This window comes from Penicillium psychrofluorescens (assembly GCF_964197705.1).
Source record: "Penicillium psychrofluorescens genome assembly, chromosome: 2".
NCBI classification, from domain to species: domain Eukaryota; kingdom Fungi; phylum Ascomycota; class Eurotiomycetes; order Eurotiales; family Aspergillaceae; genus Penicillium; species Penicillium psychrofluorescens.
The window spans coordinates 1,977,672-2,003,130 of NC_133440.1; the positions used below are offsets into that span (position 1 = coordinate 1,977,672).

At 50.1% G+C, this 25,459-nt stretch overlaps 8 protein-coding genes across 8 annotated transcripts; 4 read left to right on the forward strand and 4 right to left on the reverse strand.

Moving 5' to 3' along the window:
* Positions 1-1,044: 1,044 nt before the first annotated feature.
* PFLUO_LOCUS2949 (uncharacterized protein) lies at positions 1,045-1,818 on the forward strand (the record flags this gene model as incomplete). The annotated part of the gene is made up of 1 exon (XM_073780142.1): positions 1,045-1,818. One exon carries the CDS (start codon positions 1,045-1,047, stop codon positions 1,816-1,818), a length of 774 nt encoding a protein of 257 aa, XP_073637027.1.
* Positions 1,819-2,050: 232 nt separating this feature from the next.
* Positions 2,051-3,607, reverse strand: PFLUO_LOCUS2950 (uncharacterized protein; the record flags this gene model as incomplete). The annotated part of the gene is made up of 1 exon (XM_073780143.1): positions 2,051-3,607. One exon carries the CDS (start codon positions 3,605-3,607, stop codon positions 2,051-2,053), a length of 1,557 nt encoding a protein of 518 aa, XP_073637028.1.
* Positions 3,608-4,388: 781 nt separating this feature from the next.
* On the forward strand, positions 4,389-5,255 carry PFLUO_LOCUS2951 (uncharacterized protein; the record flags this gene model as incomplete). The annotated part of the gene is made up of 1 exon (XM_073780145.1): positions 4,389-5,255. One exon carries the CDS (start codon positions 4,389-4,391, stop codon positions 5,253-5,255), a length of 867 nt encoding a protein of 288 aa, XP_073637029.1.
* Positions 5,256-6,645: 1,390 nt separating this feature from the next.
* Positions 6,646-8,391, forward strand: PFLUO_LOCUS2952 (uncharacterized protein; the record flags this gene model as incomplete). Its single annotated transcript, XM_073780146.1, has 2 exons — positions 6,646-6,735; positions 6,790-8,391. The coding sequence occupies 2 exons, from the start codon at positions 6,646-6,648 to the stop codon at positions 8,389-8,391; spliced, it is 1,692 nt and encodes a 563-aa protein (XP_073637030.1).
* Positions 8,392-8,711: 320 nt separating this feature from the next.
* On the forward strand, positions 8,712-9,131 carry PFLUO_LOCUS2953 (uncharacterized protein; the record flags this gene model as incomplete). The annotated part of the gene is made up of 1 exon (XM_073780147.1): positions 8,712-9,131. The coding sequence occupies one exon, from the start codon at positions 8,712-8,714 to the stop codon at positions 9,129-9,131; it is 420 nt and encodes a 139-aa protein (XP_073637031.1).
* A 2,762-nt stretch (positions 9,132-11,893) lies between these two features.
* PFLUO_LOCUS2954 (Chromatin structure-remodeling complex protein rsc9) lies at positions 11,894-14,226 on the reverse strand (the record flags this gene model as incomplete). The annotated part of the gene is made up of 3 exons (XM_073780148.1): positions 11,894-13,743; positions 13,804-14,136; positions 14,193-14,226. The coding sequence occupies 3 exons, from the start codon at positions 14,224-14,226 to the stop codon at positions 11,894-11,896; spliced, it is 2,217 nt and encodes a 738-aa protein (XP_073637032.1).
* A 3,253-nt stretch (positions 14,227-17,479) lies between these two features.
* PFLUO_LOCUS2955 (Glucose-responsive transcription factor) lies at positions 17,480-20,133 on the reverse strand (the record flags this gene model as incomplete). The annotated part of the gene is made up of 5 exons (XM_073780149.1): positions 17,480-18,366; positions 18,419-19,008; positions 19,063-19,500; positions 19,552-19,664; positions 19,735-20,133. 5 exons carry the CDS (start codon positions 20,131-20,133, stop codon positions 17,480-17,482), a joined length of 2,427 nt encoding a protein of 808 aa, XP_073637033.1.
* Positions 20,134-21,068: 935 nt separating this feature from the next.
* Positions 21,069-21,999, reverse strand: PFLUO_LOCUS2956 (uncharacterized protein; the record flags this gene model as incomplete). Its single annotated transcript, XM_073780150.1, has 4 exons — positions 21,069-21,244; positions 21,312-21,382; positions 21,434-21,592; positions 21,653-21,999. 4 exons carry the CDS (start codon positions 21,997-21,999, stop codon positions 21,069-21,071), a joined length of 753 nt encoding a protein of 250 aa, XP_073637034.1.
* Between the last annotated feature and the right edge of the window lie 3,460 nt (positions 22,000-25,459).

Below are 25,459 nucleotides of genomic sequence, written 5' to 3' on the forward strand. Positions count from 1 at the left end.
GATCGGATTCACGTTCCTTGTGGTATATATGATGATGGATGTTGACCGTGGGTTGAGATCAGCAGTCGAGAATGGCCGTATTCGTCTTTTCTTCATAAATCTGTTTTGCACGTCCGTGTTGAACCACTGAGGTGTAAGCCTGTCCTCGACATAGCAGATATGTCCGGCAAGAAAGTTGTTGCCAGTATGAGAGACGACAACAAGCCTCACGTGCCGGCCTCGTACTTTCCATTTCTCCGTCTCTTGATTGCTGCCTCTGGTCTCTTTTCGCTTATCTCAAGACGCACAGTTACACATCATGAAGTCCACACAGAGCAACTCTTCTACCATTCATGACCTCCAGCTGCTCCATCGTCTGTCCACTCGTCCAACATGGAAGCCATCAGGTGCAGGCCCTTGAGTCAACGTATCATGCTGGCCAAACTACCTGCTGAGGTCTTGTGGATGATCGTGTCCCGTCTTCGATCTCGCGATATCTCTGCATGCACGCGTACCTGCTTGCAGCTTCGATGGATCCTCACGCCGTTTCTCTACCACCAAGTCGGAATGAGATGGGATAACAATGGCAAAGGCAGATGCCCCGCAAGCCATCGCCTGCTGATAGCTCTCCTGGAGAAGCCCCATCTGGGAGCCTTGGTGCAGAATCTCCGATTCGAATGCTGGATTAGCGAGAACGAGCTGTCAACTCCCTTCAGATGGAAGTGGAGAACATCTCGCCCACTGCAAAGAGTCAGTATTCGAGCGCTAGCAGAAAGGCTCTTCTCTACAATCATGACCTACGACATTCGCCTGTTATTGTCTACATACCTGACGTTCAGCAAGAATATGACTAACCTTTCGCTTGATGTCATGCTCGCAGACACAAGATGCTTTCGGGAGCTTTGCAAGGACATTCGGTTTAATCTCGAGCATCAAAATCCCAACTATCCCCTTCGCACGTTGCACAGCTTTACGTGCCTTTTAACCAGGAGCCGGAAAGGCCCTCATGTATCACTTGTCCGTCTCTCTCCTCGGTGTAAAGATGACCTCCATCAGATTTCCACGATGTTCTATCTTCCGCGCATCGAAATCATTCACACCGTTCTTCTCAATTCGGTGCGTTTTTGCTGGCCGATTCCCAGGCCTCCCCTAGCGACCAAACTCACCGTTCTGCGTCTCGTCCCCACTGACATGACCCCAACTGATCTGGCCATGGTGCTTTCAACGACGCCCAATCTCCAGGAGCTCTGCTACTGCTTTGCAGATACCTGCTTCCACGGCCGGCCGCAGTTCCTCCGATATGATATTGACCAACTGTGTCGAGCCCTCTCGCACCTTAAACATTCCCTCAGGATCCTATGCCTGGTGGTGCATGATTTGCGATGGAAATGCCCTATTCGCTGGAAGGGTTCTTTCAAGGGCACTCTCGGCTCACTGGCGAGTCATCGCAAGCTGGAATCGCTAACCATTCCGTTCATCATCCTTTTTGGGTGGGAAGCTCCGCCGCCACAGACAACACTACAGAAGCTGCCCCAGTCGCTGCGTGAGCTTCATCTCCGAGATGACTGTGCTGAGTTGAGCCACTACCGGTGGGGACCACGACTCTGCCTTGAGAAGGTTGATGATTTTCTCAGCCACCATCGTCCCGACAGCCTGGAAATGGTCAGCCTGACTGTCAACAAAAGGCCGCGGGCTAAGAGATACGAGTGGACCCGCGCGACTAAGAGCCTGTTCGTTCAACTGTGCATGAGACACTCACTGAGGACGGCCTGCAACACCGAACTCAATGTTATCGCCAGTCTGCGGTGTGAGTGGGCCAGGGACAACGAGTTCCGGTAGATAGATAGGGCTAGAAGTACGTATCTAGGAATGCAATGATCTCTTAAAAACAGGGTGCATATCTGGTAGTTTTGGTTGTCAAATCGGCACTCCGGTCCCTGTCAGGTTTGAGATTCGCCTGTGAATACGCACGATCCAATGAGCCCGAAATTTAACTTTCTTCGATTTAAAGCATCGTGGGGGCTGAATTATTCTGTTTCCTTATTTAGACACTCCCAGACTACCAAGGTTCTCAATTCATACGACGAACAACAGCAGCTCCTCTCTCGAAATGCTTCAAGAATCTCCCCGAGATAACACGATTCTCTACCTCACCAACAGCAATAGGCCACAACACCCGAGCAGTCCCATCCTCAAACCCAATGGGACATCCGTTTTTGGGCTGGCACTCTGGTGCAGCAGACATATAACCCGGATCCACGGAGTTCATCGCAACACGGCGCGTTTGCCACGCCTTCCCGGCTTCTGTTTCCGTAATCATATTTATAGCAGCCTTAGACATGTTCGTGTGGACATGGTGTCCGGCCTTGCTTCGTGAATTCGGCATGTCTTCCAGGATCCCTTCCCGCGATGAAACATTGACGATGTATCCCACCGGCTTTGATGTCGATGTCGAGGATGAACCGGCTGCGCCCATGAGAGGTAGTAGCTCGCGGCATAGTATCAATGGAACGAAAGCGTTCACTGAGTGGGCGCTGATCAGGTCCTCGTATGGGATCTCATCTAGAGATTGCATCCATGATGATCTCGAGTCGGAGTCGACGTCACCGGTGGTGCGAAGTCCTTTCTGGACGACTCGGCCTTCATTCAGACTGTCTTGGCTAACTCCATTCGGAAGCAGCTGTTGCGTTTGCTCGTCCTCAATTCTCGGTATCCAGGATGCTTGCATCCCTCCCCTTAGCCGTGGTTGGTAGTCCACACTGGCACCGCCTGCGAGTAGTGCCTTGGCCTCTGGCAGATCCTTAAATGCCCTTTCACGAGATATAGCCTTCATTTCTGCCTTCACGGGATCCGTCAAAGTCTGCGCGGCATTATTGATCAGAATTTCAAGTGATGTTCGCGAATCAGAATTATGCCGTCCATCCCATGCACGCAATAGCTCCTTCACAACATGTACGAGCCTGAAAGCGTCACTTGCAGCTCGAAAGTCCGCACCAACGACTTTCAAGCTCGAGCTCCATTGCTCAAAATCTGGTTCCCTTGCATATCGAGTCGCTGCATCACCGGGGTACCGAGATGAAACGATAACTCGAGCACCGCAACGAAGCATTCGTAGCGCAGTATGATATCCGAGGTTGATTCGCCCTCCGGTAATCAGAGCGGTCTTTCCGGAGAGATTCAGCTTTTCGGGCAATGAAAGCCGAGATGAGGCAATATTGAACATTCCACACGACCGACACAATGACGGATATAGGTCATGGGCTTCTGAGTCCTGGAAGCGATAACAGCAAATATAGCACCTGGAGAATTTGGAGTATCTGTCGTTTCTGGCATTTAGCGCTTGCGACGCATGATGCTGAGCTCGCCGGCTGCTGTCCATCCCAAGTTGTGTTCGCACCGCGAGGATCACGTCAGACAAGGGGCTTGATGATTCGAGTTGCGAGATGGATTTCTGCATATGAAGGTAGTCCAGCACCTTTAGTGCTGCTTCAAACTCTTCGTTTGTGGGTATACTGTTATTTGAGGTTGTTGGTTCGTCTCCATCATTGTCCGCCACGGTGTCCAGTTGATATAGATAGGCTCTGATTCCTTGAACAATGCTCTCGCATCTTACCCTCTTCAGGGCCATCGGTACCTCGCTCTGAGGAGTCAGGTGCCATGATACAGCCTCTAATAAAGGACAACTAGCAGTAGGCAAGTGAAACGCTAGAGTACTCGGCATTTTTTTCTCGCGACATAGTTGCTGATCCTCCCTCAAGCGTAGCGCGATAACTTCCGGATCATCACATTCGTCGAGATGTAAATCCTTTGGGAATGACTTCATGTTTTCAGCCCGTTCAATTTTCTCGGGTTTTTTAAACGGGATGTATCGAACATGCTTAAACGGGCGGAATTTGTCATTTATAACCCACAGTGTGGATATGAGCGGTTGATTTGGCCCCAACAACGCGCCACTAGTGACTCACGCGAATTTTCAGCCGCACGAAAATCATATAAAAGGGCGGGGCTAAATCCAAAATAACACATTTATTCTACACGAGATCATCCAGCGCAATCTCACCACGAACATTGACATGATGGTCCCGCTTCCTCTCCAAGCCGTCGTTCGAGGGCTCCTTACCACACCACCAGAACTTGCGCACCAAATCATCGATGATCTCCGCGTCTGGGACATTCTCAGGCTTTTGATTCATGACAATCCTCATATAAACGGTTGTATTCTCTCACATCAAACCTGTGGCCAGGTCTTTAATCATGACCCCGATATTCTTGCCAAAGTGCGCGACGCCGTTCGCTTCTACTATGAATTCTGCTCAAGCTGTCAACTTCAAATGGCGCCCGAGGACTCCATACTAGCCTTGAATATCCTATCTGTCAAGTCTATACTATATAAGAGGATTCTAGACACAATGCACTCCCGCATTTACGACGGGATTCAATCAGCCACCAAGATTGCGAATCTGAATCGTTATGCTCCGGAGTCAGGACTTCCTGAAGTCTGGGATTATTCAACAATTGGGGCCCTGGAAGAGCGCTGGAATGTCACGAAAGAGGCGAGGAAGAACCTTGCACGCAAGAATCTTGCTCAGCTGCATTGGGCTGCAGATATGCTACAAGCGAACCAGGACATCTTGAAGAAGACACTGGATCCAGGCCAACAGCCGCGAGAGAATATTGCGCATGTTGTTCAAAGAATGAAGTTCAGCGCAGACAAATATGCCAAAGTGCATCGCCTCTATTATGCAAGCTCAGAGTTCCTCCTTTATGAATTTTTTCCTATCATTCCGTTCGACTGGGCCTTGGAGGAGCTGGTCAATATGCTGGTAAAGCACCAGCTGGCCACCGAAAGCCCCGATGGAGAAGTCGAAGTGCCTGAAAGGAGGCCAGAAGATGGGCTTGCACATCCAATTGAACATCCAACATCGATCAAGCGTTCTGTCCAAATCCTGATCATCGGAATGCCCTATTTCTATTTATCCTTTCCTCAATCGCTGCCTCCCGCCAAGCATCCTCTCATAACAGATAAGAAGACGAACCGGATTTACCGAACTGCGAACACGCCTTGGTCTGGAAAGCCGTTCATATTTCCGGACCTTAATCCAGAGGCCCCGTGTTTTACGCCACATAATTCTGGAGTTCGCCTTGCGTTTCGCCGGGATAAGCAGTTTCAAGGGTATGAGCCTCATAATGCAAGGGAAGAGGAATGGTTGGAGGCTTTTGTGAACTTATACCGATATTTGAAAGGCTTGGAGAGTGAAGGCCTGGCTCGGACTTGAATTGGGTTACCGAACCATTGCTTAGCAATTTCGAGTGAATAGAATTCCCTTGCCCCAATTCCAGGCTTAGATAGAATTGGGAGCATCAACCCCAATAATTCTGCAGTTTTCTGAGCTCGTGACTCATATCATGACCAGCGAAGTGTTTTGGGTGTCAATCCTTCTAGTAGACTAGACCTAAGAAGTCGACAGGTTATGAAACTTGGTCTAGCCAGGTGCGCGTCTAGACGGATAGAATGTCTGCAATCCAAGATCCCAGGTTGTCTCAGATATGGGATCAATATCCGCATCCGTTTCTGGGACTCGTCGACTCCCTCCCTGGAGAGGCCTAGGTGGATTGCCAGGATTTTCGTATAAACGTTGATAGGAGCATTTCCGATCTCGGTCGCTGCACTCAGAGCTTGGTTGTTCCCCATTGCAAGCCTTTCTCAAACTCGCACAGCTATCACACGCACGTCGCTGCTTACCTCCTTGGTGTGGCTCAGGGATAGAGTGTCCATTGTCTACACGAGCTTTGCACGATTTCCAATGTCTTCGCAAGACATCTCTTCAAAATTGGTGAGTAATCGTTGCTTTTCATGGCAAGGAAATATTGGTAGACATACCCTCTGCTAAAAGAAGATCTGCAAAAAGGACAGAAGTTGCTTCTTCCCGTCTTATCTGGAAGTGGGGTCAGCATTAATGTGAGATGGCGTTTATAGCGAGTGGACTAACGAGTCAATTCATGGCGTTTCAAATGATCTAGTCGTCCGAACTTCGACATGCACTTATCGCAGTTCCATTGCCTACTGGTTTTGACACCAGAACCTTGCCGCCCCGACTGCTCCATTTTGACAGTTTGGTCCTATAAGCTCTTTTTCCTTTGTTAGATGTCGGTTCGCTGAGTGATCATAGATTATCGAATTTAAATTTGGTCAGTGAATCTTTGTCTCTGCGTCGTATGATACCCGGTAAGCGACAAAAGAAACCCCGGTGTCCCTCGAACGTCGTATAAGTGTGGGTTATGTCCGACGGCGAAATATGAGTTCAACGCGCGGTGTGCGATTAGCACTAGTTAGACCGATGTCCTGAGGTGTTCTCGAGTCCGTGTTTCCGAGTCCGTGTTTTCGAGTCCGTGTCCGACCGTTTCTCCGGCCAAATCGGTTGCCGAGCGAGAGGTGGAAGTGGCAGATTGGGCCGGGTCGGTGAGGACCCACATGATCCGTCGCGATTCCCCCGCACGATTTCCGATGCCTTTCCTCCACAAAATGGAACAGAGTTCATTCTTTGCCATATATTTAACGGCTGTTTCAACCCTACTAGTTCCTTCCTTCATTCCTGTCTTTGTATACTGAGTAGCAAAGAACTCCTTCAAGATTCACATCTCATCGCTATTTACAGCCTTTATATCATGTCGTCCATTGCAGTATCATCTACAGCAGTGGCCAGTAACTCGCAGGCAGCTGAGGAGCATTACAATAACTGGCCTAATGACAAGGGAGTAAGTTAATTGCCTTACATTGAAGCTAAATAAGGCTCTAACTCAGCTACTCAGTTCGATCCTGAATTTGAAGAGCATAGTCCCGTGGAACTGTCGGTAACTGGCCATATTCCCGCCTATGCTGCCGGAACCCTATACCGTACCGGACCATGCAAGAGCAAAGTGGACACAGAAAATGGCGGAACATTTCAAGTATCTCACTGGTTTGACGGATTCAGCCAAACGCATCGTTTCCAAATCATGGGCCCTGACAATGTTCATGGGAACGTTCGGGTCTTCTACAACTCGCGCTTCTCGACTGATGCGTTGATTGAGAGTGTGAGAAAGACTGGATCTCTACAAGCGATGGGGTTTGGACAGAAACGCGATCCTTGCAAGAGTGTGTTCAACAAGATTCAAAGTGAACATACTCCCCCCGAAGACCCATCTGCTATCAACATCGGCGTCACCCTATCCGTCAATATGCCTGGTCTGGACCATACAGCTACTGCAGAGCCAAACAACCGTTGGGACGGTTCCAAGCCGATCCAGAACCTCTATGCAAAGACCGATCGCAATGTCTTCAAGAAAATCGACCCGGAAACTCTAGAGCCCATAGGACTCGCAGCGCAGGCTGACCTTCATCCGGATCTCGACGGGCCGCTGTCAGCTTCACATGCTCGATCCGATCCTAAAACTGGAGACGTGTTCAACTTCAATTGCTCACTGAGTCCATCCCCCACATATCGCGTTTTCCAAGTATCTGCCTCTACGGGGAAGACGACAATTCTCGCGACCTTTCCGGGAACACCAGCGTACCTTCATTCCCTGGTCCTCACACAGGATTATGTTCTGCTCTGTGTATGGAATTCGCATATTAATCCGATGAAACTTGCAAATGGCTCATTCATGGAGGCCATAATGCCGATGGACGCGACCAAACCAGCAACATGGTATGTCATCGACCGCAAGAATGGCCAGGGACTAGTTGCAAAATATGAGAGCCCTGCATTCTTCTGCTTCCACACCATCAATGCATGGCAGCAACCGTCCAAAGAAGACCCCAGCAAGACGGATGTGGTGGCGGATCTTTTGAGGCTCGAGAGCCCGGAGTTTTTGAAGACTCTGTATTTCGAAAATCTCATTTCTACTTCCGCAAAGGCGAAGGCCCTTACCGAACAACGGGATGACTCCTTGCGCTCGTCCTTTTCTCGTTTCCGTCTCCCTGCTGTGCCTTCTGCTCCCACAGCCGAGGTCGGCAAGGCATCTATCGAGTGGAGTGAATGTCAGGCGCTCAATCCCGAGCTGCCAACAATCAACCCCAATTTTGTCACCCAGCCATACCGATATGTCTACGCTGTGACGCTTAGCGGCAGGTCGACCTTTACCGACAGCATAATGAAGCTTGATTGCGAGACCAAGGAAACTCATGCGTGGTCGCACCACGGTCATTCCCCTGGAGAAGCGTTATTCATTGCTGATCCGAATGGAAGGAATGAAGATGATGGAGTGCTTCTCAGCGTTGTCTTGGATGGCATGCGAGGCAAAAGCTATCTTCTTTGTCTAAATGCCCATGACCTCACAGAACTTGGCAGAGCCGACGTTAATGGACCTGTTGGGTTCGGGTTTCACGGACAGCATGTTCCGAAAGTCGGGGTGCCTACTGGCGACTATTAGAGGGCAGGATTTGGGATCTCATATGCCATACGGACAGCAACACGTTTTGTACAGCTTGTAGTGTTTTTTGAATGTATTTCTTGAATTTAAATATCCACTTCCATCAATCCATATGCGAGATCATGGCTGAGGTCTAGATTAGGTATGAAAAATATATTATTAACGTGGTGGCGGCTTTGATATTTGCACTGTTTGTCCATCAACTCTGCGCCCTTGGAACGACATCCAACTTCGGCCTTGTTCAACCTCTCTCTTCGAGTCACACGCAAAAGCAATCATTCTTCTCTCATATTTGCCAACACAGAAACATTGTCTTCAAAATGGCACCTCCATCTGGCGAAGAAGATCTCTCCGTCCTCCTTGCGACAATGCAGCCAATCTTGGACCCAACCACCTACGTCTTTCTCAACACCAAAGAGCCTCTCCCGTCCCTTCCACTGGCTACTCTCGAGCCACAGCTTATTGTCCAAGAGGCTGAAGGCATCACTATTGTGACCACCGAGGCGTTAGCCACGTCCCACGGCTTCAAAGAGCACACGTTTCCTTGCAAAAAGATCACGCTCACCATCCACTCCAGTCTTGAGGCTGTCGGACTGATTGCGACTATTACTGCGCGCCTCAAGGATAACGGTATCAGTACCAATGTTGTTAGCGGGTATTTTCATGATCACATCTATGTTCCGGTGAATCGGGCACAGGGTGCGATGCAGGTGCTTGGGGAATTTGCAAATGCGAAGTGAGCCTACATTATGTATGAGAGCAATTGTTCTTCTTTGGGAATTACTCGAAACAATGTGTTCGCATCATTATGCAAATCTGTAGCTTTTCCTGCCAACAGCACGGCGTCATTGTCTTTGGTCTTCCTTTCATACCGTGTTGTCGGGAATTGATAGGGACACCACAGCTTTTGTTAGGGACACCACAACTTATGTAATAAAATTGATTATCTAAGTAGAAATATCATGTGATCTGTATTTGAATTTCATTCTGAATTCCACTCTCTCTCTATAATTTACATGACCTTCGTGTATGCCCAATTTCACCACAATTGCTGCATTTTGGCGCTGCCTTCGTCCGCTTCTGTATAGGCTCTCCATCAATGATTTGCTCTGCCTGATCCTGACCCCGCTTCCGTTTTTTAGGTTTTGGTAATGGAATTGTAGGTTCTAAAATTGGCAGATATTCTGATTCGCCCTCTTCTAAGCCTAATCGCCAGAATGGGTGGATATCTGTCAATGGAATGGCCTGATTTCGCTTCAATAGATCAAAAATTCTATGAGCGCATGGTAGGCCCATAGTCCTTGTAAATCCATTTTGGCAGGGGCCTAAGGGAGCAATTTCTGTAGCTCTTTTAGCCTTTGAAACTTGCTCACTGATTCGTCGAATCGAATATCGCGAAGTCCTAAGCATAATATTAGCATAAAGCTCTTGCGATGGCACATTTACCCTTTGAATTTGGTCGCTTGCAAAATCGTACGCAAGGGTACTATGCTGCGCTTGTAAAGCTTGTGAAATTCCTTCAAATACAAATAGCATATCGCCTGTCGAACTACCTAGATATTTTTTTAAAAAGGCATGTGAGCCTTCTACCCGGGATGTCGCTGCATTACCTAGGTGTAGATATTGCTGAATCCACGCAACTACGAATTTCTCTTTATAAATTAGCCAATTTTCCTCTATATAGCGAATTGAAGGGGGGGGGGAACTGCTTCTTAAATTCTAGAAGCCTAGAATTATAAAACTCTTCTGTAGTAGAATAGATTAGCTCATTCCACGATTGTAGAAATTTTTGATGCTCGTCATTTGTAGAGAAGTGCTGCTTCGTATGTTGTATCACATTTTTATTAATATGCCATACACAAAGTAAATGTGGATATGTAGGGCAGACATCTATAATTGCACCTAATAAAGCGAGCCATCGATCAGTACAAAGAACTGGTTCAAAGGGTAAGGGATCTAGAAAGGAGAAAAACGTCTTTAAAGCCCAAATATAGCTCTCTTCTTGTTCATTTCGCATAAAGCAGAAAGCGATACTAAATGTTGAATTTGAAGGTGATACGCCAATAATGTGCAATAGAGGCATTTGATAGCGATTCGTCTTATAAGTGCAATCTAGTATAAACACCCTATTAAATTTATTAGCGTATTCGATCGATTTAGGATGTGCAAACATAAAGAAGAGAATATGGCCTTCGTGATCTTGTTTAGTAGCAAATTTCCACTGATTCTCTTCTAGAGTCTTTTGTAGAATCTCAATTGGCGTACGATTACCAAGTTTTTGCCTTCGTAAAGCGCTTCGAGCATTATAAATATCTCGAGGCGTAATTAAAGCATCTTTATGCTCTTTCTTAATCAAAGTAAGGATTTCGCGGGGTTTTGATCTAACTTCAGACATGCGATGGATAGTTTGAAGCTGATTATCTGTAAATTTGCGCGCTGACGGATGACCTATCATATTATTGGCTGCATGATTATGATTTGGATTTCGTACCTGTAAATCCCACTGCTCACTATTAGGAAGCTTCTTCCCATATAGCTGAAATGGACAATTAATCCGTCGTGTAGTAGTTAATCGTCGCTTTGCCCCTTCTGGCGCATTAATACGATCATGATAAGTGCCACCACGATCACAACCAAGAGTAATATTTCGATTTGCATTTGATCGTAAAGTAGTAATTGCATAGCCTTGGGAGAGAGCATGCTGACGCACAGATGCTAGTAGGAGCTCTCTAGAATCAAAGATCTACTCTGTAGGGGGGTCCATTTTGAAGTAGATAACTACAAAGCTTTAGAAGGGGGGGGGGGGGAGCCAGGATTTTATAGTAGAACAGATAATAGAATGATGTTGCTATAGTAATCTAAATACAGATCACATGACATTTTTAATTATGTAATTACCCATATTACATAAGTTGTGGTGTCCCTAACAAAAGCTGTGGTGTCCCTATCAATTCCCCGTGTTGTCTAAAATATTATGTAATAAGTAATTGCCATAAGCGCTGTGGTTTACTTCCAGGCAAGATGTTTGCTACGAGCTTAGGAAGTGCGAGCAGCCAGAATGGTAATACATCTAGACAATCCCTTTGCCAATATCTACGCGTACCGGCCATCAAGGATCTTGTAGCAGAAATACTTGAACTTAAATTCTATCTTCCTCATCCCCCAGAGACGCCAGAAGAATAAAGATCACTAACCCCAAAATCCCAAGGAAAATAAAGAACTCCTCTTTCGAGGCCATTTTGGTGTTGGCGGCACAAATCCAGCCAGCAGTCTGAACGTAATGAGCCTCCTTCCCTCCATTTCTCTCACCAGCAAAATGAAAATCACCAGAAAAAAAATATAAAAAGTAAAGTAAACTTGAGTCCTCTTTTGGGAGGACGTGAGAAGCAGAGGAAAAATGACGAAAATGCAACGATAGAAAGACCAGAGGTAAAACAAAAACACCAGGGTATTAATCATACAAGGGAGGTTGATTGATGATGACAATCGATCAACCAGGGACTCAGTAATCATCTTCTCGTTCGACCACCATCAACAACTCAGTGAGTTCCTTGCGCAGAGCGCGATTGCGGTCCCAGGACTCGACGATCTTGGTGCGCTGGCTTAGGAACACTGCCTTTTTCCAGGGAAGGCCGTACTGCGAAGCCATGCGATCAGGGATCCCGCGCGCAATGTTCCGCAGCACCAATGCAGCCTTGTACGCGACGCCGAAGGGCTCGCCTTTTTCGTTGACGGGGGTATCCATGTAATACCACTTGCGGACGATGCGCTCTTGGAGAATGGCGCGTTTGGAACTTGGGGGCGGTGCGCCGGCGGGGCGGTCTTCGGGGAGGTGGGAGGAGACGTGGCCAGCGACCATTGCCGTGTTAGTGCTTGGTCCAGACACCCGGAATCGATTGCAATTATCCCATTGACAGGTGTGAATGGGCTTTTCTGCGGCATCCAGTTTGTACTGGCCTGGCTCCTCGGCAGGCTCTAAGTTCATATGGTCGGCGAAGACGTGGTTCCGGAGGTCGGTAGGAGATGCGAACGCCTGCTGGCACATTTTGGAGGGACTCGAGTTGTCGGCCCACTTGCAGTACAGGTATGGGAACCCTTCAAACGTATAAGCAGTCTCTAAAGGTCGGATACCCTTGATGATGAACTTGGCGGTTCCCGGGCCATTGATGACTTGAGCTTGAGCGTTTGTAAACGTATTGCTGACGTTCTTGATAAACTCGGCAGCAGGAAGAACACCGCCTCCAGGAATACGAGGATCGGCGAAACGGCTCTGGTAGGCCTGCCACAAGGCAATCTGCGTGATCTCGCACTCTGTGTCTTCGATGAAGCAGCAACGGAGCCACTGAGAGCTGCGCTCGGGCTCGGAGAGTTCCATCAGGTCCTTCAGAAGCTTCGCAGGCACACGCGGGATCTCTGACGGAGCGGGAGCGACTTTTTCTTCTTGGAGAACGGTTTCCTTTTTGGTAGGCCGTGATTCGTAGGTGAGCAGCGCGACCATGCGAGGCACAAAAACCACCGGGAAGTTGATAATGTCCATCAATTTTTCAATGTTATCCGGGCTGAGCGTGTATTGATACCAAAAATCAAGCGCACCACTCAGGACGTCTTTGTCGAGGTCCAGTAACGTGTGGTAGTACAGTTGCTGTAGAGTCGGCTTGGATATGCGTTCCATGGCCCTGTTTCCGTCGCCCTCATCCATCTCGGTAGAGAAGTGCGTCAATGCCCAGAGAGCTCTGATAACATGCGCACGATCTGATGAATCGAGGCAATTGACTAGGGAGACCCACAAGGGATCTTCCACGTCCGTCCGCATGAATTTGGTGCACTCTTCGGCAATATCGAGTGCATCGTTTTTGATTTCATTCAAACGAGGCTGATTCGGGAGATTGATCAGGACGACCAGGAAATCCCTCAGGAGCCCCTTTGCGTAGCGCGAGACGTACCAAGCATTCTCCTTCAGCAACACCATGTTACGCATCACCAAAACGGCCTCTTTGACATTCCGAAGCTCATGGTTGAGCTCGTACGTTTCAAGACTGTCGTAGGGCAAGTTCGTGGGGAGTTTTTGGAGCTTGTCGAGGAGATTGCGCGTTCCGTGTAGTGAGTTGAGCACGTTAACCCTATCGATGGGCTGCCGAGGATCATACTGGAGTTCCCATTTTACTCCAGTGCAGATACGAGTGACGTCCAACGCCTTCTCCATCAGGGTTTCCGCCAGCAAAGGAAACCCTTCAAACTTGAACTTGTCCCATCGTTGGTTGGAAATTTGGACCAGGTGGTACAAGGCAAAGTCAATTTCGTCGGGTATCCCCGATTGCAGGCCGTAATGGGCACGCTTGTAGATGTGATCAGCTGTAGGGAAATGAGATCAGCTTGTCAGCACACCATGAGTCGGATTGATGCTCTACTTACTCCTTGGTACCTCAAGATACCGGAGAGGAAAATAAGGGTCATAGAAATCGGGCTGTTTCACTTGTTTTCGGCCGAGGTTGGCAAACAGCACAGGACGGTTCCCCGGCGTTGCGACTTCCCGCGTGGACATCGGTAGTGGTATATGTTCCTTTCCCTCCCAGGTTTCGACGCCGAAATGCGTACCCGGCTGGTGTTGCGTAGCAGAGCTGAGGGTCACATGGGAGGAGGTTGGAGGTTGAGGAGATGTGAAGCCTTGCTGGGTGTGGGAACGTCGCTCGCGTCCAGTATCCGGGGTGAAGGGCTGGTTGACTTTGGGCGCCTGGCGCAGGCCCTCTGTTGCTCGAGTCAGTACAATTGTCAGTGTGTCTGGTGGGGGCAAGGGGGCGTACGTCGTAGGGAGTGCCGAGTTGTAGGGGTGGACATATTGCCGATTGGAACAGATGACAGGCGCAAACGCGGATTCACGGCGGTGTCTCCCTTGGGAAATCCGTTTCCCAAGGCCGCGCAAGTGGATCGAAGCCGACCGACTTCAAAGAGGGTATCTTGTCTAGGAGATGGTGAAAGTGCTGGCTCGTTTTCACAGCCCTTGACTGAAGGACTTTTGTAGGGAGGCTGGTTTTGGCGATCGTCTTGCTGCAGTCCTTGTGGTGAAAGCGGCACAAAGGAATATCGTCGAGGATTGAGTCTGCTTGTCGAGCGATAAGAGTGTGGTGCCTCCGCGACAAGGTGGCAGATGCGGCGCGTTCGAGCTGGGATCAATTCTCGCGGCGACGATGCGCGACAGACTGAACACAGACTGCTCGATGGCGGAACGAGGGGTAGAAGGGAGTAAGGGTCGTGTGAATGAAAGGAGTTCCGGCGACCAAGATCATCCGTGGAATAAGCGCCAATGCCTGGAGGAAGTGGCCCTGAGACGCAGGACAAGAGTTGGTGATCGACCGACCTGATTGATCATCCCAGCCAAAACTAAAGTCGCGTCGGATGATCCGGTTGTTCCGTTCCGGTTGTTTCTGCCTGGGGTGTCGATTTGGGGAGTATATGGAACCCTCATAATAGTGGACAGCTTGGAAGGTGTTTTGTTTTATTTAACCGAATTACCTTCTAGTCGGAACTGACTGAATTATTCTGGAAGGTTACGGGGAAATGCTGATTCATGTTCTGCGTGATGCTGCGAATATATATTTCTCGGCTGGATCCAATGACCCTGTCCAAGACTTCCCTTCCTGTGTTCTTGCTTCTGGCTTCTTCCATCATCTCTGACGGTCATCTGTATATGAATATATCTGCTTTTCTTCACGATGAACACGAACACACCCTACGTCACTCATCTGGCCATTGCCAAGTTCTCCCATACAACCACTCTCATCGAGCATGCTGGTCCACTGACCTGGCACCATGTAAATGGAAATGGCGAGCTGCTCTGCATTTTTGAAAAACTGCCAGGCAGCCTCTCAATGCCTGCCAGACTGATGCTGCGTGTGGCTCAAGCCCAGGGCACACTGGTATGACTTCCAGTTCCTCGAGACGATTTACAGCAGGCTGAGACCATGTCTGGTCTCAGGAGCAAATTGACCTTGTGCACGCCATGGCCACTGCTCAAAATTCGAATGGTTCTCCCCAGAAAGCACTTTTTACTGTCATTGTGAAAATGCCTTGCCTGGCAATCAAGTACCCTGCCGGACCAACCCATGTGCGCATATCTCTGCGACCATTTCAATTCACTTGTTGATTCTCAGCAGCTCCGTCGTTTCCAAATCAAGTTTGCGTCTGATCGCGACTACTATACGGCGCTCGTTCTCTTAGGCGAGATCAACTGTCCATTGACAGAAGGAAGTGCGCCCTCTGTACCATCCTCTCAAAGACTGCCCTCGACGATGTCTTTGAACTCGGAATACGCCCCGTCACTTGCAACAAGCTATACAGGAGAGCCGCACACTAGCCCTGCGATTCCTTTTCATCGTTCTGCAGCATACAGGCCTGCCACGGCGACAAGTATACCACCTCCTTACTCTACTTTTGACACGTTCAAAGCAATTCTAATATCTTGATCTACTAAGCTGCCAACCCGCCGCTCTCGTGCTCAGGCAGTGCCTCGCATGTTACGTCCTACCTCGCGCGTGCTCCAATCAGAAGCATCGGTCCCAACATTGACAGAGCACAGGCAACCTCTCGACGACCGCAGAATACCCCGAGCTTCAATCATGAGCCTATGCGACGCACAAACACTTATACCCTGCCATCAACCACCGTACCATATCACGACATCGAACAACTGAACCAAATGCTGCCCCCTCGCTCAGAGCAGGTCAGGCGTACTAGCACAACCACTACTGCTACCAGACCTGTTATCTTTGCAGCACACCATGACATCGAAACGCTCAGACAGAACCTTCCTCCCAAGCGAACCCTTCCATTTTCAACCCCAAACCCAATCGCGAAAAGACCACGAACAAACGCAGTGCCTCAGACTCAGACACCCGGTTGTACTCCACGTCCAACATCGTCACAACTCCCGTATCCACCTCCCGAATTCAACGAGAGACAGGAGTCCCATATAAACGCTCCATCGCGGGAGTTGTCACGTTGCGCCTCAAACATCCAAGTCTTCCAATCCCAACCTCCCTCGCCGACACCAACCCAGCAGTATCCACAGCGGCTGCCAACGCAGACACTCCATCTGCACCCTCCTAAGCCGCTGCCAGTCTCTCGACCAAACACATCTATGCAGCGCAGCACAGATCTCAATAGCCATACTTCACGGGCTACACAGCCCTACCCAGACATTCCGCCCAACACCACATCTAAAACACAACCCGAAACCCCGAACCAGAACCAGCACCAAAATCCAGCACAGCAACCACCTGCCCAGCATGCATCCTCATCCTCATTCTCAATTGAACAAACCCTATCGCAGTACTTATCCGCACCAACAGCGGAACGCACCGCCATGCTCGAGAACTGGATGTGCGAGCTGCTCGAGGATGATAAGTTCATGGCCCTTTGTGAGGATGTCGAGGGGGTGTGGAGACGGTTCGCGTTTGGAAGGAAGACGTGAGTTCCGGTGCTTGTTTTATCATTGATATCTCTTGTGTTGAAGCGTTGTGGAATCGGGCCATTTCTCCTGAGTGGCTTTTTCTCAATCTGGTGTTGTCTGGTTTTCATTTTATCTTTTCGTTTTGCTTTCTTTCTATGTTCTTTTGAGACTACAAGTGCATCATCTATAGCATAGAGGTTAGTTGACTGGGTTGTGTTGTTTTCTTCTACTATATCGAACTATCCAGATATTGTTAAGATATTTCGTTCAAGACAGCAGCATGGGGGAAAGAAAGGAGGATTGCAGTCGTGAGTTAATCGAATACACTCCATATTACTCTAAACACCTATTAAAACAAAGTTAAACTAAACACCCCTCGCAGGATACAGACAGCTCGAGGGAAGAAACAAGACAAGACAAGAAAAGAGTAGGTAAAGTGGTAGAGTACAACCGGTATTTTCTCCATAGCAACAGCCAGTCGAGTAAGTCCATCCGTGTGCATAACGTAGCGATGTATGTAGAAACCAAAGACCGGAGAAGAGAAAGGGAAAGCGTAAGATAGGAAAAGGGATATTATTCAAGCGGGAATTGAGTTGAGTGAGAACGAATATCCAGGGTGGATGCATCGCATCTCATCTCGTCTCAGCGCGAACGCCGGTAAATCAAACCCGAAAACACATTGAGATATCCCTCCTTTGTGAGCATTGTAAAGTCGACAACGACACGACCCACACCCGCGTGCGACTGCGAAAGCTGCGGAGCGAGATTCGGCGAGGTTTCGCCGTGCTCGGTGGATGATAGGCCTGGCGGGGGCGTGGCGGAGGCGTTTTGGGTGACGGAGCCTTCGGCGCCGACGGCGAGATCAGCCAGGTGCTGCAGGGAGCGCTGCTCGTTGGGACCCATGGGTGGGTGGTTGGACAAGGCTGATGTCTTAGGTAGACTACCCGACTCATGGAGCTGGCTCTCTTGGGCCTTGGCGCGGCGCCATTCGAGGAAGATGCGGATCTTCGCGTCCCAGCCGGGGGTCCCGAAGATGTCGTCAAATTCGGATGCGTTGGCAGAGCGCTTGGAGCGGTGGTCCAAGATCTCTTCGACTTTTTCGAGCGAGTCCCAGCATTCGGTGGAGTGTTCCGGGAGGACAGTGGCTTCGAGGAGGGTCATCGATGCGAGGGCCAGACTGTGTAGGTCGATGGGGGAGGGGTGGCGGTTCTGTAGAGCCGCTTTGTGCATCTCATTGATCACTTCCTGCGCGCAGTAGATGATTTCGTAGGGGCTGTAGACGAAGACGTGGCGCTTGATCAGCAGGCGGATGGTCCAGTACAGCTGCGCTTGAAGGCTCTCGAAGAGTGGTCGCGTGCTGGTGTTCTCGGGCAACTCATGCACTTTGAACACGTCCTCCATCTCGGCGAGACGCTCGAGCGAAGCGACCAAGTTGGCGCCAACCATGCGGCCCAATCCGGTGTTTGCCTGGCACACGTTGGGTTCGACAGTCGCGAGAGTGACCATCTCGGACAGGAAGGTCGAGTAGGCTAGAAAATCAAAGTCAGTAAGACTGAAAACAAAAGATCGGCCTCAACTTACAAGCAATCCCCGTGGTGATTTGCCCAACAACCCGCTCATCTTCACGCCCACCGATCTCATGAGAGCCGAGAACGGTCGCATCTGCCACGCTAATGGCATACCATCGGGCCAAAATGACCAGAGACACCCAGTTGCGCCGTGCAAGGTTGGAATCCGAGTCTACATCAGGATCGGTATCACGCTTGTTCTTCAATTGACCCTGGCTCTTTGCCAAATCATATCCGAGCTTGCTAGCGGCCTGGACCAGAGTGTGTTTGGGAATGCCATCCTTCAACACAAAGTTCTCCGGGCCACGAGTGTCACAGTCGATGATCATCAGCAGAAGAGTCTGTAGCCATACCAAATTAACTGCGAGTGAGTGAACCATGAGCGGCTGGCGGGCGTGGAAAAGGAGGAGATCTTGGGCATTGTCAAAGGAGGTGACTTTTTCGAACTTGCTTGCCACGCGCGATAAGTCGGTCCGAGTGACGGTGTACAACGCATAGCAGAAAATCTCTTGCGCTTCGCGGTGGCACTGGTGGAGCAGTTCTAATGTCCTCTCCCTGGTGTGAGGCAGAATCGGCAGCATAGTATGAATTTTGTGATAGTAGCTGCACGCATTTTGTTAGCTCATGAGCACGAGTAATGTAGGATTCACAACATACGCATCAAGAGCACCTTCGTCAAGGCTGACTGGAGACATGTCATCATCGCCCTCATGCTTGGGCAAGTCGGTCATTTCAAGACCGCTGGGCAAGTCGTGCTCATTACCAGCCGGGTTCCAGAACAGATTGCCCGGCTTGGGAGCACCGCCGCTGGTGACTGCTGGGTTGTAAGGGTCTGCCGGTGACTCCGTTGCGTCGAAGGCATTCTGCGACCCACGCGTATTGAAGTTCGGCTGCGCGAATGACGAGCTGGGTAGACCCTCGAAGACCGAGTATGTTCTCTTTCGGTTGCCGCCGCTCGAGTCCACCGGAGATTCGAAGTCCTGGTAGGCCCGGGGGAGGTCATTCATCGACTGGTAGGGCACATCGGGCTGGACCATGGCAGGTTGCATTTGACTCTCCAGGGTGTGAAGGCGCTCGGCAAGTTCCTTGATATAACTGGTTGAAGATCAGTATGGGTAGCGAAGATGGGATGCGTGTTGTTCCTACCCTTTACTGGGACCGCGTTTCATCGGCACGCGACTGAACTGGCACACAATGCCCAGACGGCGGCAGTTGGAGCATCCTTCGAGGCCAGTCTCGGAGGTGGCATCGCATCGCACCTGAGTTAAAAACAATCGCGTTAGCTGGAGAGACTCGAGGTCGCGTCCGTCACCAGGGCGGAAATGTTACCTTCTTTCGGCGACACTCGTCGCAGGCCCTCGAGATCTTCGAACGCTTACGCGCGCTTTGTTCACCGTAACTCAAATCGTGATTCGGGTCGACGCCGACCTGCTGACTTGGCGGAAACTGCAGCATCTGCTGGTGTTGATCCTCGGAGTCGTGTCGGCCCATGTCCGCGCCGGCATTGGACGAGCCCAGCACCATCGACTGGCCCTGGTGGACGCCGTTACTAGAACCGCCACCGAGATTGGCGCCCGAGGCTTCGCGAGACAGCTCGGCCGTCAGGAGCTCGTCGTCCGTCAGCTGGCGGTTGCTGTAGTAGGGCATGGCGCCTTGGGCCATCTGCGCGGCGTTGGGGGAGGGGTAGGAGTGCGCCGGAGGCATGTCGGAATGTTCGCGAGAATTCATAGCGCGAGAAAGTACCCGAGCTGGCTCGAGGGGGGATGGTGTTGAGAAAAGCGAGCTTCCGATGTGGCAGGGAGGGAGTGGGAGGAGGGAAGGTGAAGGAGAATTGCAGGGTTTTTGGCTTTACAGGCTAAAAAAAGGAGCGGGCATGCTGAAGGGGCTAGCGCACTGGGCGAGGCCAACATTGCTGCGAAGAACTGTGTCTTTTTGATTCTCCATTTCCTTATAATTTGTTCCTTAGCCATCTATATACTCCAGCCTTATAGTTAGTTGATCACGGAGACGGCGATTCATTTCTGCGTGGCGAACGGATTAACTACGGCCGACCGGGCCTATGTACTTCCTGATCCATCGCTCCATCGCTCCATCACGCCCTCACTATGGCCGGGGGTGATACGGCGATACTGGTCGCAGCATCATCTGGACTGTTATTAGTGGCATCCCACTCACTGTCTTACCTCGCCACCCGGTCGTGATGATGACGCCCTCAATGTCTCCAATTATGGGATACGGCGACCGGAGCTCACAACCGTAAATTAACATGCACCTTGATTAGTACTATTATGAATTCCTTTTTGCCATGTTTGATGTCAGGATGATCTGAAATTCTTATTCCGCCTAGTCTTGACCTAATTATACATATACATAAGACTTGAGAGCTCTATCGCTCGTAACTTGGCGTTTATCGACTACATAATGGCCTCGAATCCTTGGGTCCTAGGTCAAGCGGTCCATGTCTGAGACACATGGATGGTACTAGTGTGCGGGGAGAAGAATGTAGTGGAATAATTGTGAATCGGCACGGACCGTATACATATTGATATCTATCCCGATCATCTGAGCATGTCTAACCCACATTTCCTCATAGGGATGTCCTTAAGCACTATTGGGTTCGATGGAAAAACGTGTATTCGGCATGTTTCTCAAAGGATAGCAGTTTAACGAGTAGTGTATCCCCCGTTGGCAAAAATAGTCTGGCCAGTAATCCAAACACCTTCGGTACACAGGAAGCGAATGATAGGAGCAATGTCCTCAATCATGGTAAGCCGGTTGTCCATGGCCATTGATTTGTGGAAATCCACGGCCTCCGAGGATTCCTGAGGATAAAAGAAAGCTGTTGATAAAATCCGATGTTAGATCTCAACGAGCAAAATACACCCGAGTATTCATGAAAAGCTTACGTGTATCCATGGGTCCCGGAGCGACATTGTTTACACTGATCCTGCGGGACTGGAGCTCCTTACACACACCCCTATAACATTGTTAGCTGAGGAGCTTGACCAGGACGAGGCCAGCGACATACCGAGTGAAGTGCTCTACCGGAGCTTTGCTGCCAGCATAAGAAGTATAGTAGCCAGTGAACGCACCCAGGAGGGCAGTAACGATGGTGATAATCTTTCCACCATCCGACACATGAGCAGCGGCTTCTTTGAGAACGAAGAATGCGGTTTTGGAGTTCACGCTAAAAGAACAGTTAGCTATCGCCATTTTACAATTTCGCAAGTAATGTCTAGACACATACGCGAACATTGTGTCGTACTCCTCCTCACTGATTTCCGTAATGGGCTTCTTTAGCACCTTGCCGACTGTGTTGACCACGATGTCGATGTGGCCAAAGTCTTGAAGAGCATCTTGGAAGAGCTTCGTCACCGCAGAGGCAGCAGTCAAGTCACCCTGGTAAATCGCAACTTTGATCGATGGATTTTTCTCCTTGAGCTTGGCTTGCAGTGCTGCTGCATCCTTTTGGCTAAGGGAAGAATGATGGTGTAGGGCAAGATTGGCGCCAACGCCAGCCAACTCGAGGGCAGTTTGAGCACCAAGGTTCTTGACCCCGCCGGCGATCAGAGCGACTTTGCCAGTAAGACTCATCTTTGTATAAGCAGTAACCGACAAACAAGTGACAATCAAGACTAGTGCAATTGAGCAAGTAGACTGCAGTCTTGATCTAGGGAAAGTTCATTATTTAAATGACGGAGTGAGCCCGTCTTGACGTAAGCTCAGTTGATAGAGCCCGCATTAGTTTGCGTTATCTGCATTAGGAAAATTGTGGGGCAAAGTAACGGAGACCTTTGAATAATTGGTGGTAAAATGTGGGCCGAATCTTGAATGTGATATCCCGATCAGGAAGTCCCACCAAGACATCGGTAGGAAGCATACTGGCCCCTAAGTCAACCGCTACGCAACAGCGCCAGCTGTTGGGGGTTCCGATTTTGGGGCGTTTATGGTGAAGAATATCATGACGGCATTGAGGATATCTTTTTGGCGAGCTTTTTCCAAGAGATGGATGCATTCTGTCACGAGCTTCCGAGAAAATGACCTGGGTTCGGATCGGGAAAAGTTTTGCCCAATACGAAGGCATCGACTGGGAAATACATCGGGAATCCATGCAGAAAAGCGGCATTGCGGTCAATCCATAGCACGATTCGATAGAGTAGGCCATTCAGTCCGAGTGATGTAAAACCCCCTCGTAGGCGAATGACTCGGATGAGACCCTGCATGTGAATATGATAATTTTCGCGGCTGCCGAACATGGCTTCATAGCTAGCCATCTTTGCTATGGCGCCTACTAGAGCATCCCCTACAGTCCCGAGCTGCTGGATTTCAAGACTGAGGTTGATGGATGATACAGCTTCATAGCGAAGAGCTAGCAGCTTGGTCCTCATTCTTCCAGTGCCGCCCTGTAGGGAGACATAATGCGATGCGGCTAGGAGCAGGATGACAGAGAACAAGGCGGGCTCGGTCATCACTAATGGAAACCAGCTGGTCCTTAAAAGGCCGTGGTTTCCGGGCAGATCAAGTTCAGGAATATCAACTGCCATGTGCATCAAGTCTAGTCATTCTCATTAAAGCCCGATTTTTCTGGCTCTGATTCACAAGGTCACTTACAGTGATCGACGAGCAGAGAAGTCTCAGGTCGGTCCGAGATAGGATATGATTTGAAAGGGTCGACTCTGAGTCCGCCAATTTGAGGCGATATCGAAATTGGTTGCAGTGTAGAAGTGAGGGAATCTGATTCATTCTGATAGGTCGCACCATTCAGATCCCAGGAACATAACGGCGCCTTCTTCCGGTGTTTTATGTCTCGACGCGCGAATCTCTTCCATTGATAGCGCGTTACATGAGACCGGATCTCGGGTGCTTTGGCGAGTTGGAGGGCGTCCTTTGGCTCCTTGACGTTGATAAAGACGAGATCCGTTCCGGCCATACTATGATCTAATTATGTTTAGGCTTTCCCAAAAGGGTGGTGGATTCGCACTTGTGTAGGTGGTGACACCAGTTTCGAGAAGTACTGTCTGTTTCGAATGCATACACTCGGGACGAGCACGAGGCCGTATCGCGCTTGTAAGTATGTAAACCTGATTCCTCACCCGCGGCGTGTTCATTCGTGGATCCGCCCGCGCAGATCAGGGCTTCGTCGACGAGCCGGCGCTAAAATGCCCTCTGCGGTCCGCCCGAAGCAGGCACAATGACACCATCGGGCTGCCTCGTACCGCGCCATGACTAGTTTTGGTACCGAGTCGTATCGCCCTGCACTGTCCGTGTTCTGCTCGTGTGCATTGATGTGCCAATGAAGGAAGAGTCCGACAGGGATCGTGGAATGTTCTGCGGAAAGGCCGAACGTGGTATACAGTACCTACGTATTGTACCTGGATCCTTTGGGGGTAAGCCCCCTGAGAACAGCGGCCCCAATTTGGGCCCCTGATTAACTATTCTTAGGACTTGTTGTCACTACGGACTAGGTGTCAGGTAGGTGCGCGGCCCCAGATTCTGGCTAGCGAGACCCATTGTGGTGGGGGGTGAGTTCGTGTGAAGATAACCGTGGCAAGGACACACGATTAGTTAGACCAAAAAAAACGGGCGGTGTTCTGTTTCATGCTGACCCCTGGATTCGAGTTTTTTTTTTTACTGGGTGTCCGTCAAGGGGGCCGCCGCATTTGGGCCTTGCCACCCCGGTCGCACTATGAACAAACCTCGAGAGTTTGTTGGTCCGGACGTGAAACAGACAAGAAGAAAATAATTCTTCCTGGCCGTCTTCTGAAGGATGATGTCCGAACTCGACTTGGGACTGAATCCTTCCCCAGCCGATGCTCACGCAGGGAACCCTAAAAGGCACCCCTAAACGGTCAATCACGGTTCCTGTGGGACCCGACACGCGAGGGCCAATGTATTTGATGCCGGTGGAGACGGCACAGCGATGCCACGTACAGATGCATCGTTGTGCCGCTGGATAGATGTGCAGCAGTCATGTCGTTAGTCAAGGAAAGATGTACTTGCAGATACACCGAAAGCACCACGCACGGCAAGGCTGAATGTACTGCGTACCCCGAGAGTACGTCGGCCTGAGGCGGCAGTACCAGAGTTGCCCCCGATACCGTACTCTTACCACTCCGGGCAGCCACAGCGACCACTTCCGCAGCGAAAACCCCCCAGCCCGTTATTAACTAACCGTCGCTCGCCCGCTTTTCACTTCTTCTTCTTCCTCATTGCACAGGGTGTCCCGACACGCTTTGACATCGAGTTTCTCACTTGGCCGCCACTACCGGTCTCTGGTGTCCTGTCTAACGGCCGGCGCCAAACGGTGCGTAGGCTTGGGCTCCCCCCAAATCTCCCCCTCTTCTACCTTTTTTTCGCCTCTCGCCTCCAGCGCAACACGCACCACCCCCCTCTCACCACCACTCGACTCTCTCCGCTCTCGCCCTTTTTTTCCTACCAATTTCGCAGTGACAGTGGCTTCGCTCACGAGCCTTGTACACTGCTGGATCGGCGTTTCTGTGACTTGTGCGCACATTGGCACCTTCGCCTGAGATACCCTTGCTTGTCTTCGTTCTACTTCGTTCGGTCCGACTACTTCTCGAAGAAGGTCGCACGGACCCCTAAGCCTTGACGGCTTTGATACCCTCAGTCTCTACGACTGACTGCTCTTTATTTAACCATTATTTTTTATTCCGCGATTCATCGCATGTGTGCCCTTCAGTAACCACACGCGATGCTGATCGATGGTGAGAAGTGGGCTTGTGAAGCTTGCGTACGGGGTCACCGGGTCAGCAGTTGTCACCACAGTGGTATGTCGATCCGATCGCGTCCAATCTCATCTTAAAAAAAAAAAAAAACTAACTCGTCTTGAATAGACCGCCCCCTGACCCACATCAACAAAAAAGGCCGTCCAGTCTCTCAATGCACCCACTGCCGCGGCCTACGCAAGTCTCGGACAACCCACGTCAAGTGTGATTGTGGCGAGAAAAAGAAGAAATCCGAATTGTTTGACTGCCATGCCGGGGAGAAGCGAGATTTGAAGCGTGAGCATGCTGGCGTTGGTTTCCGGAATCAC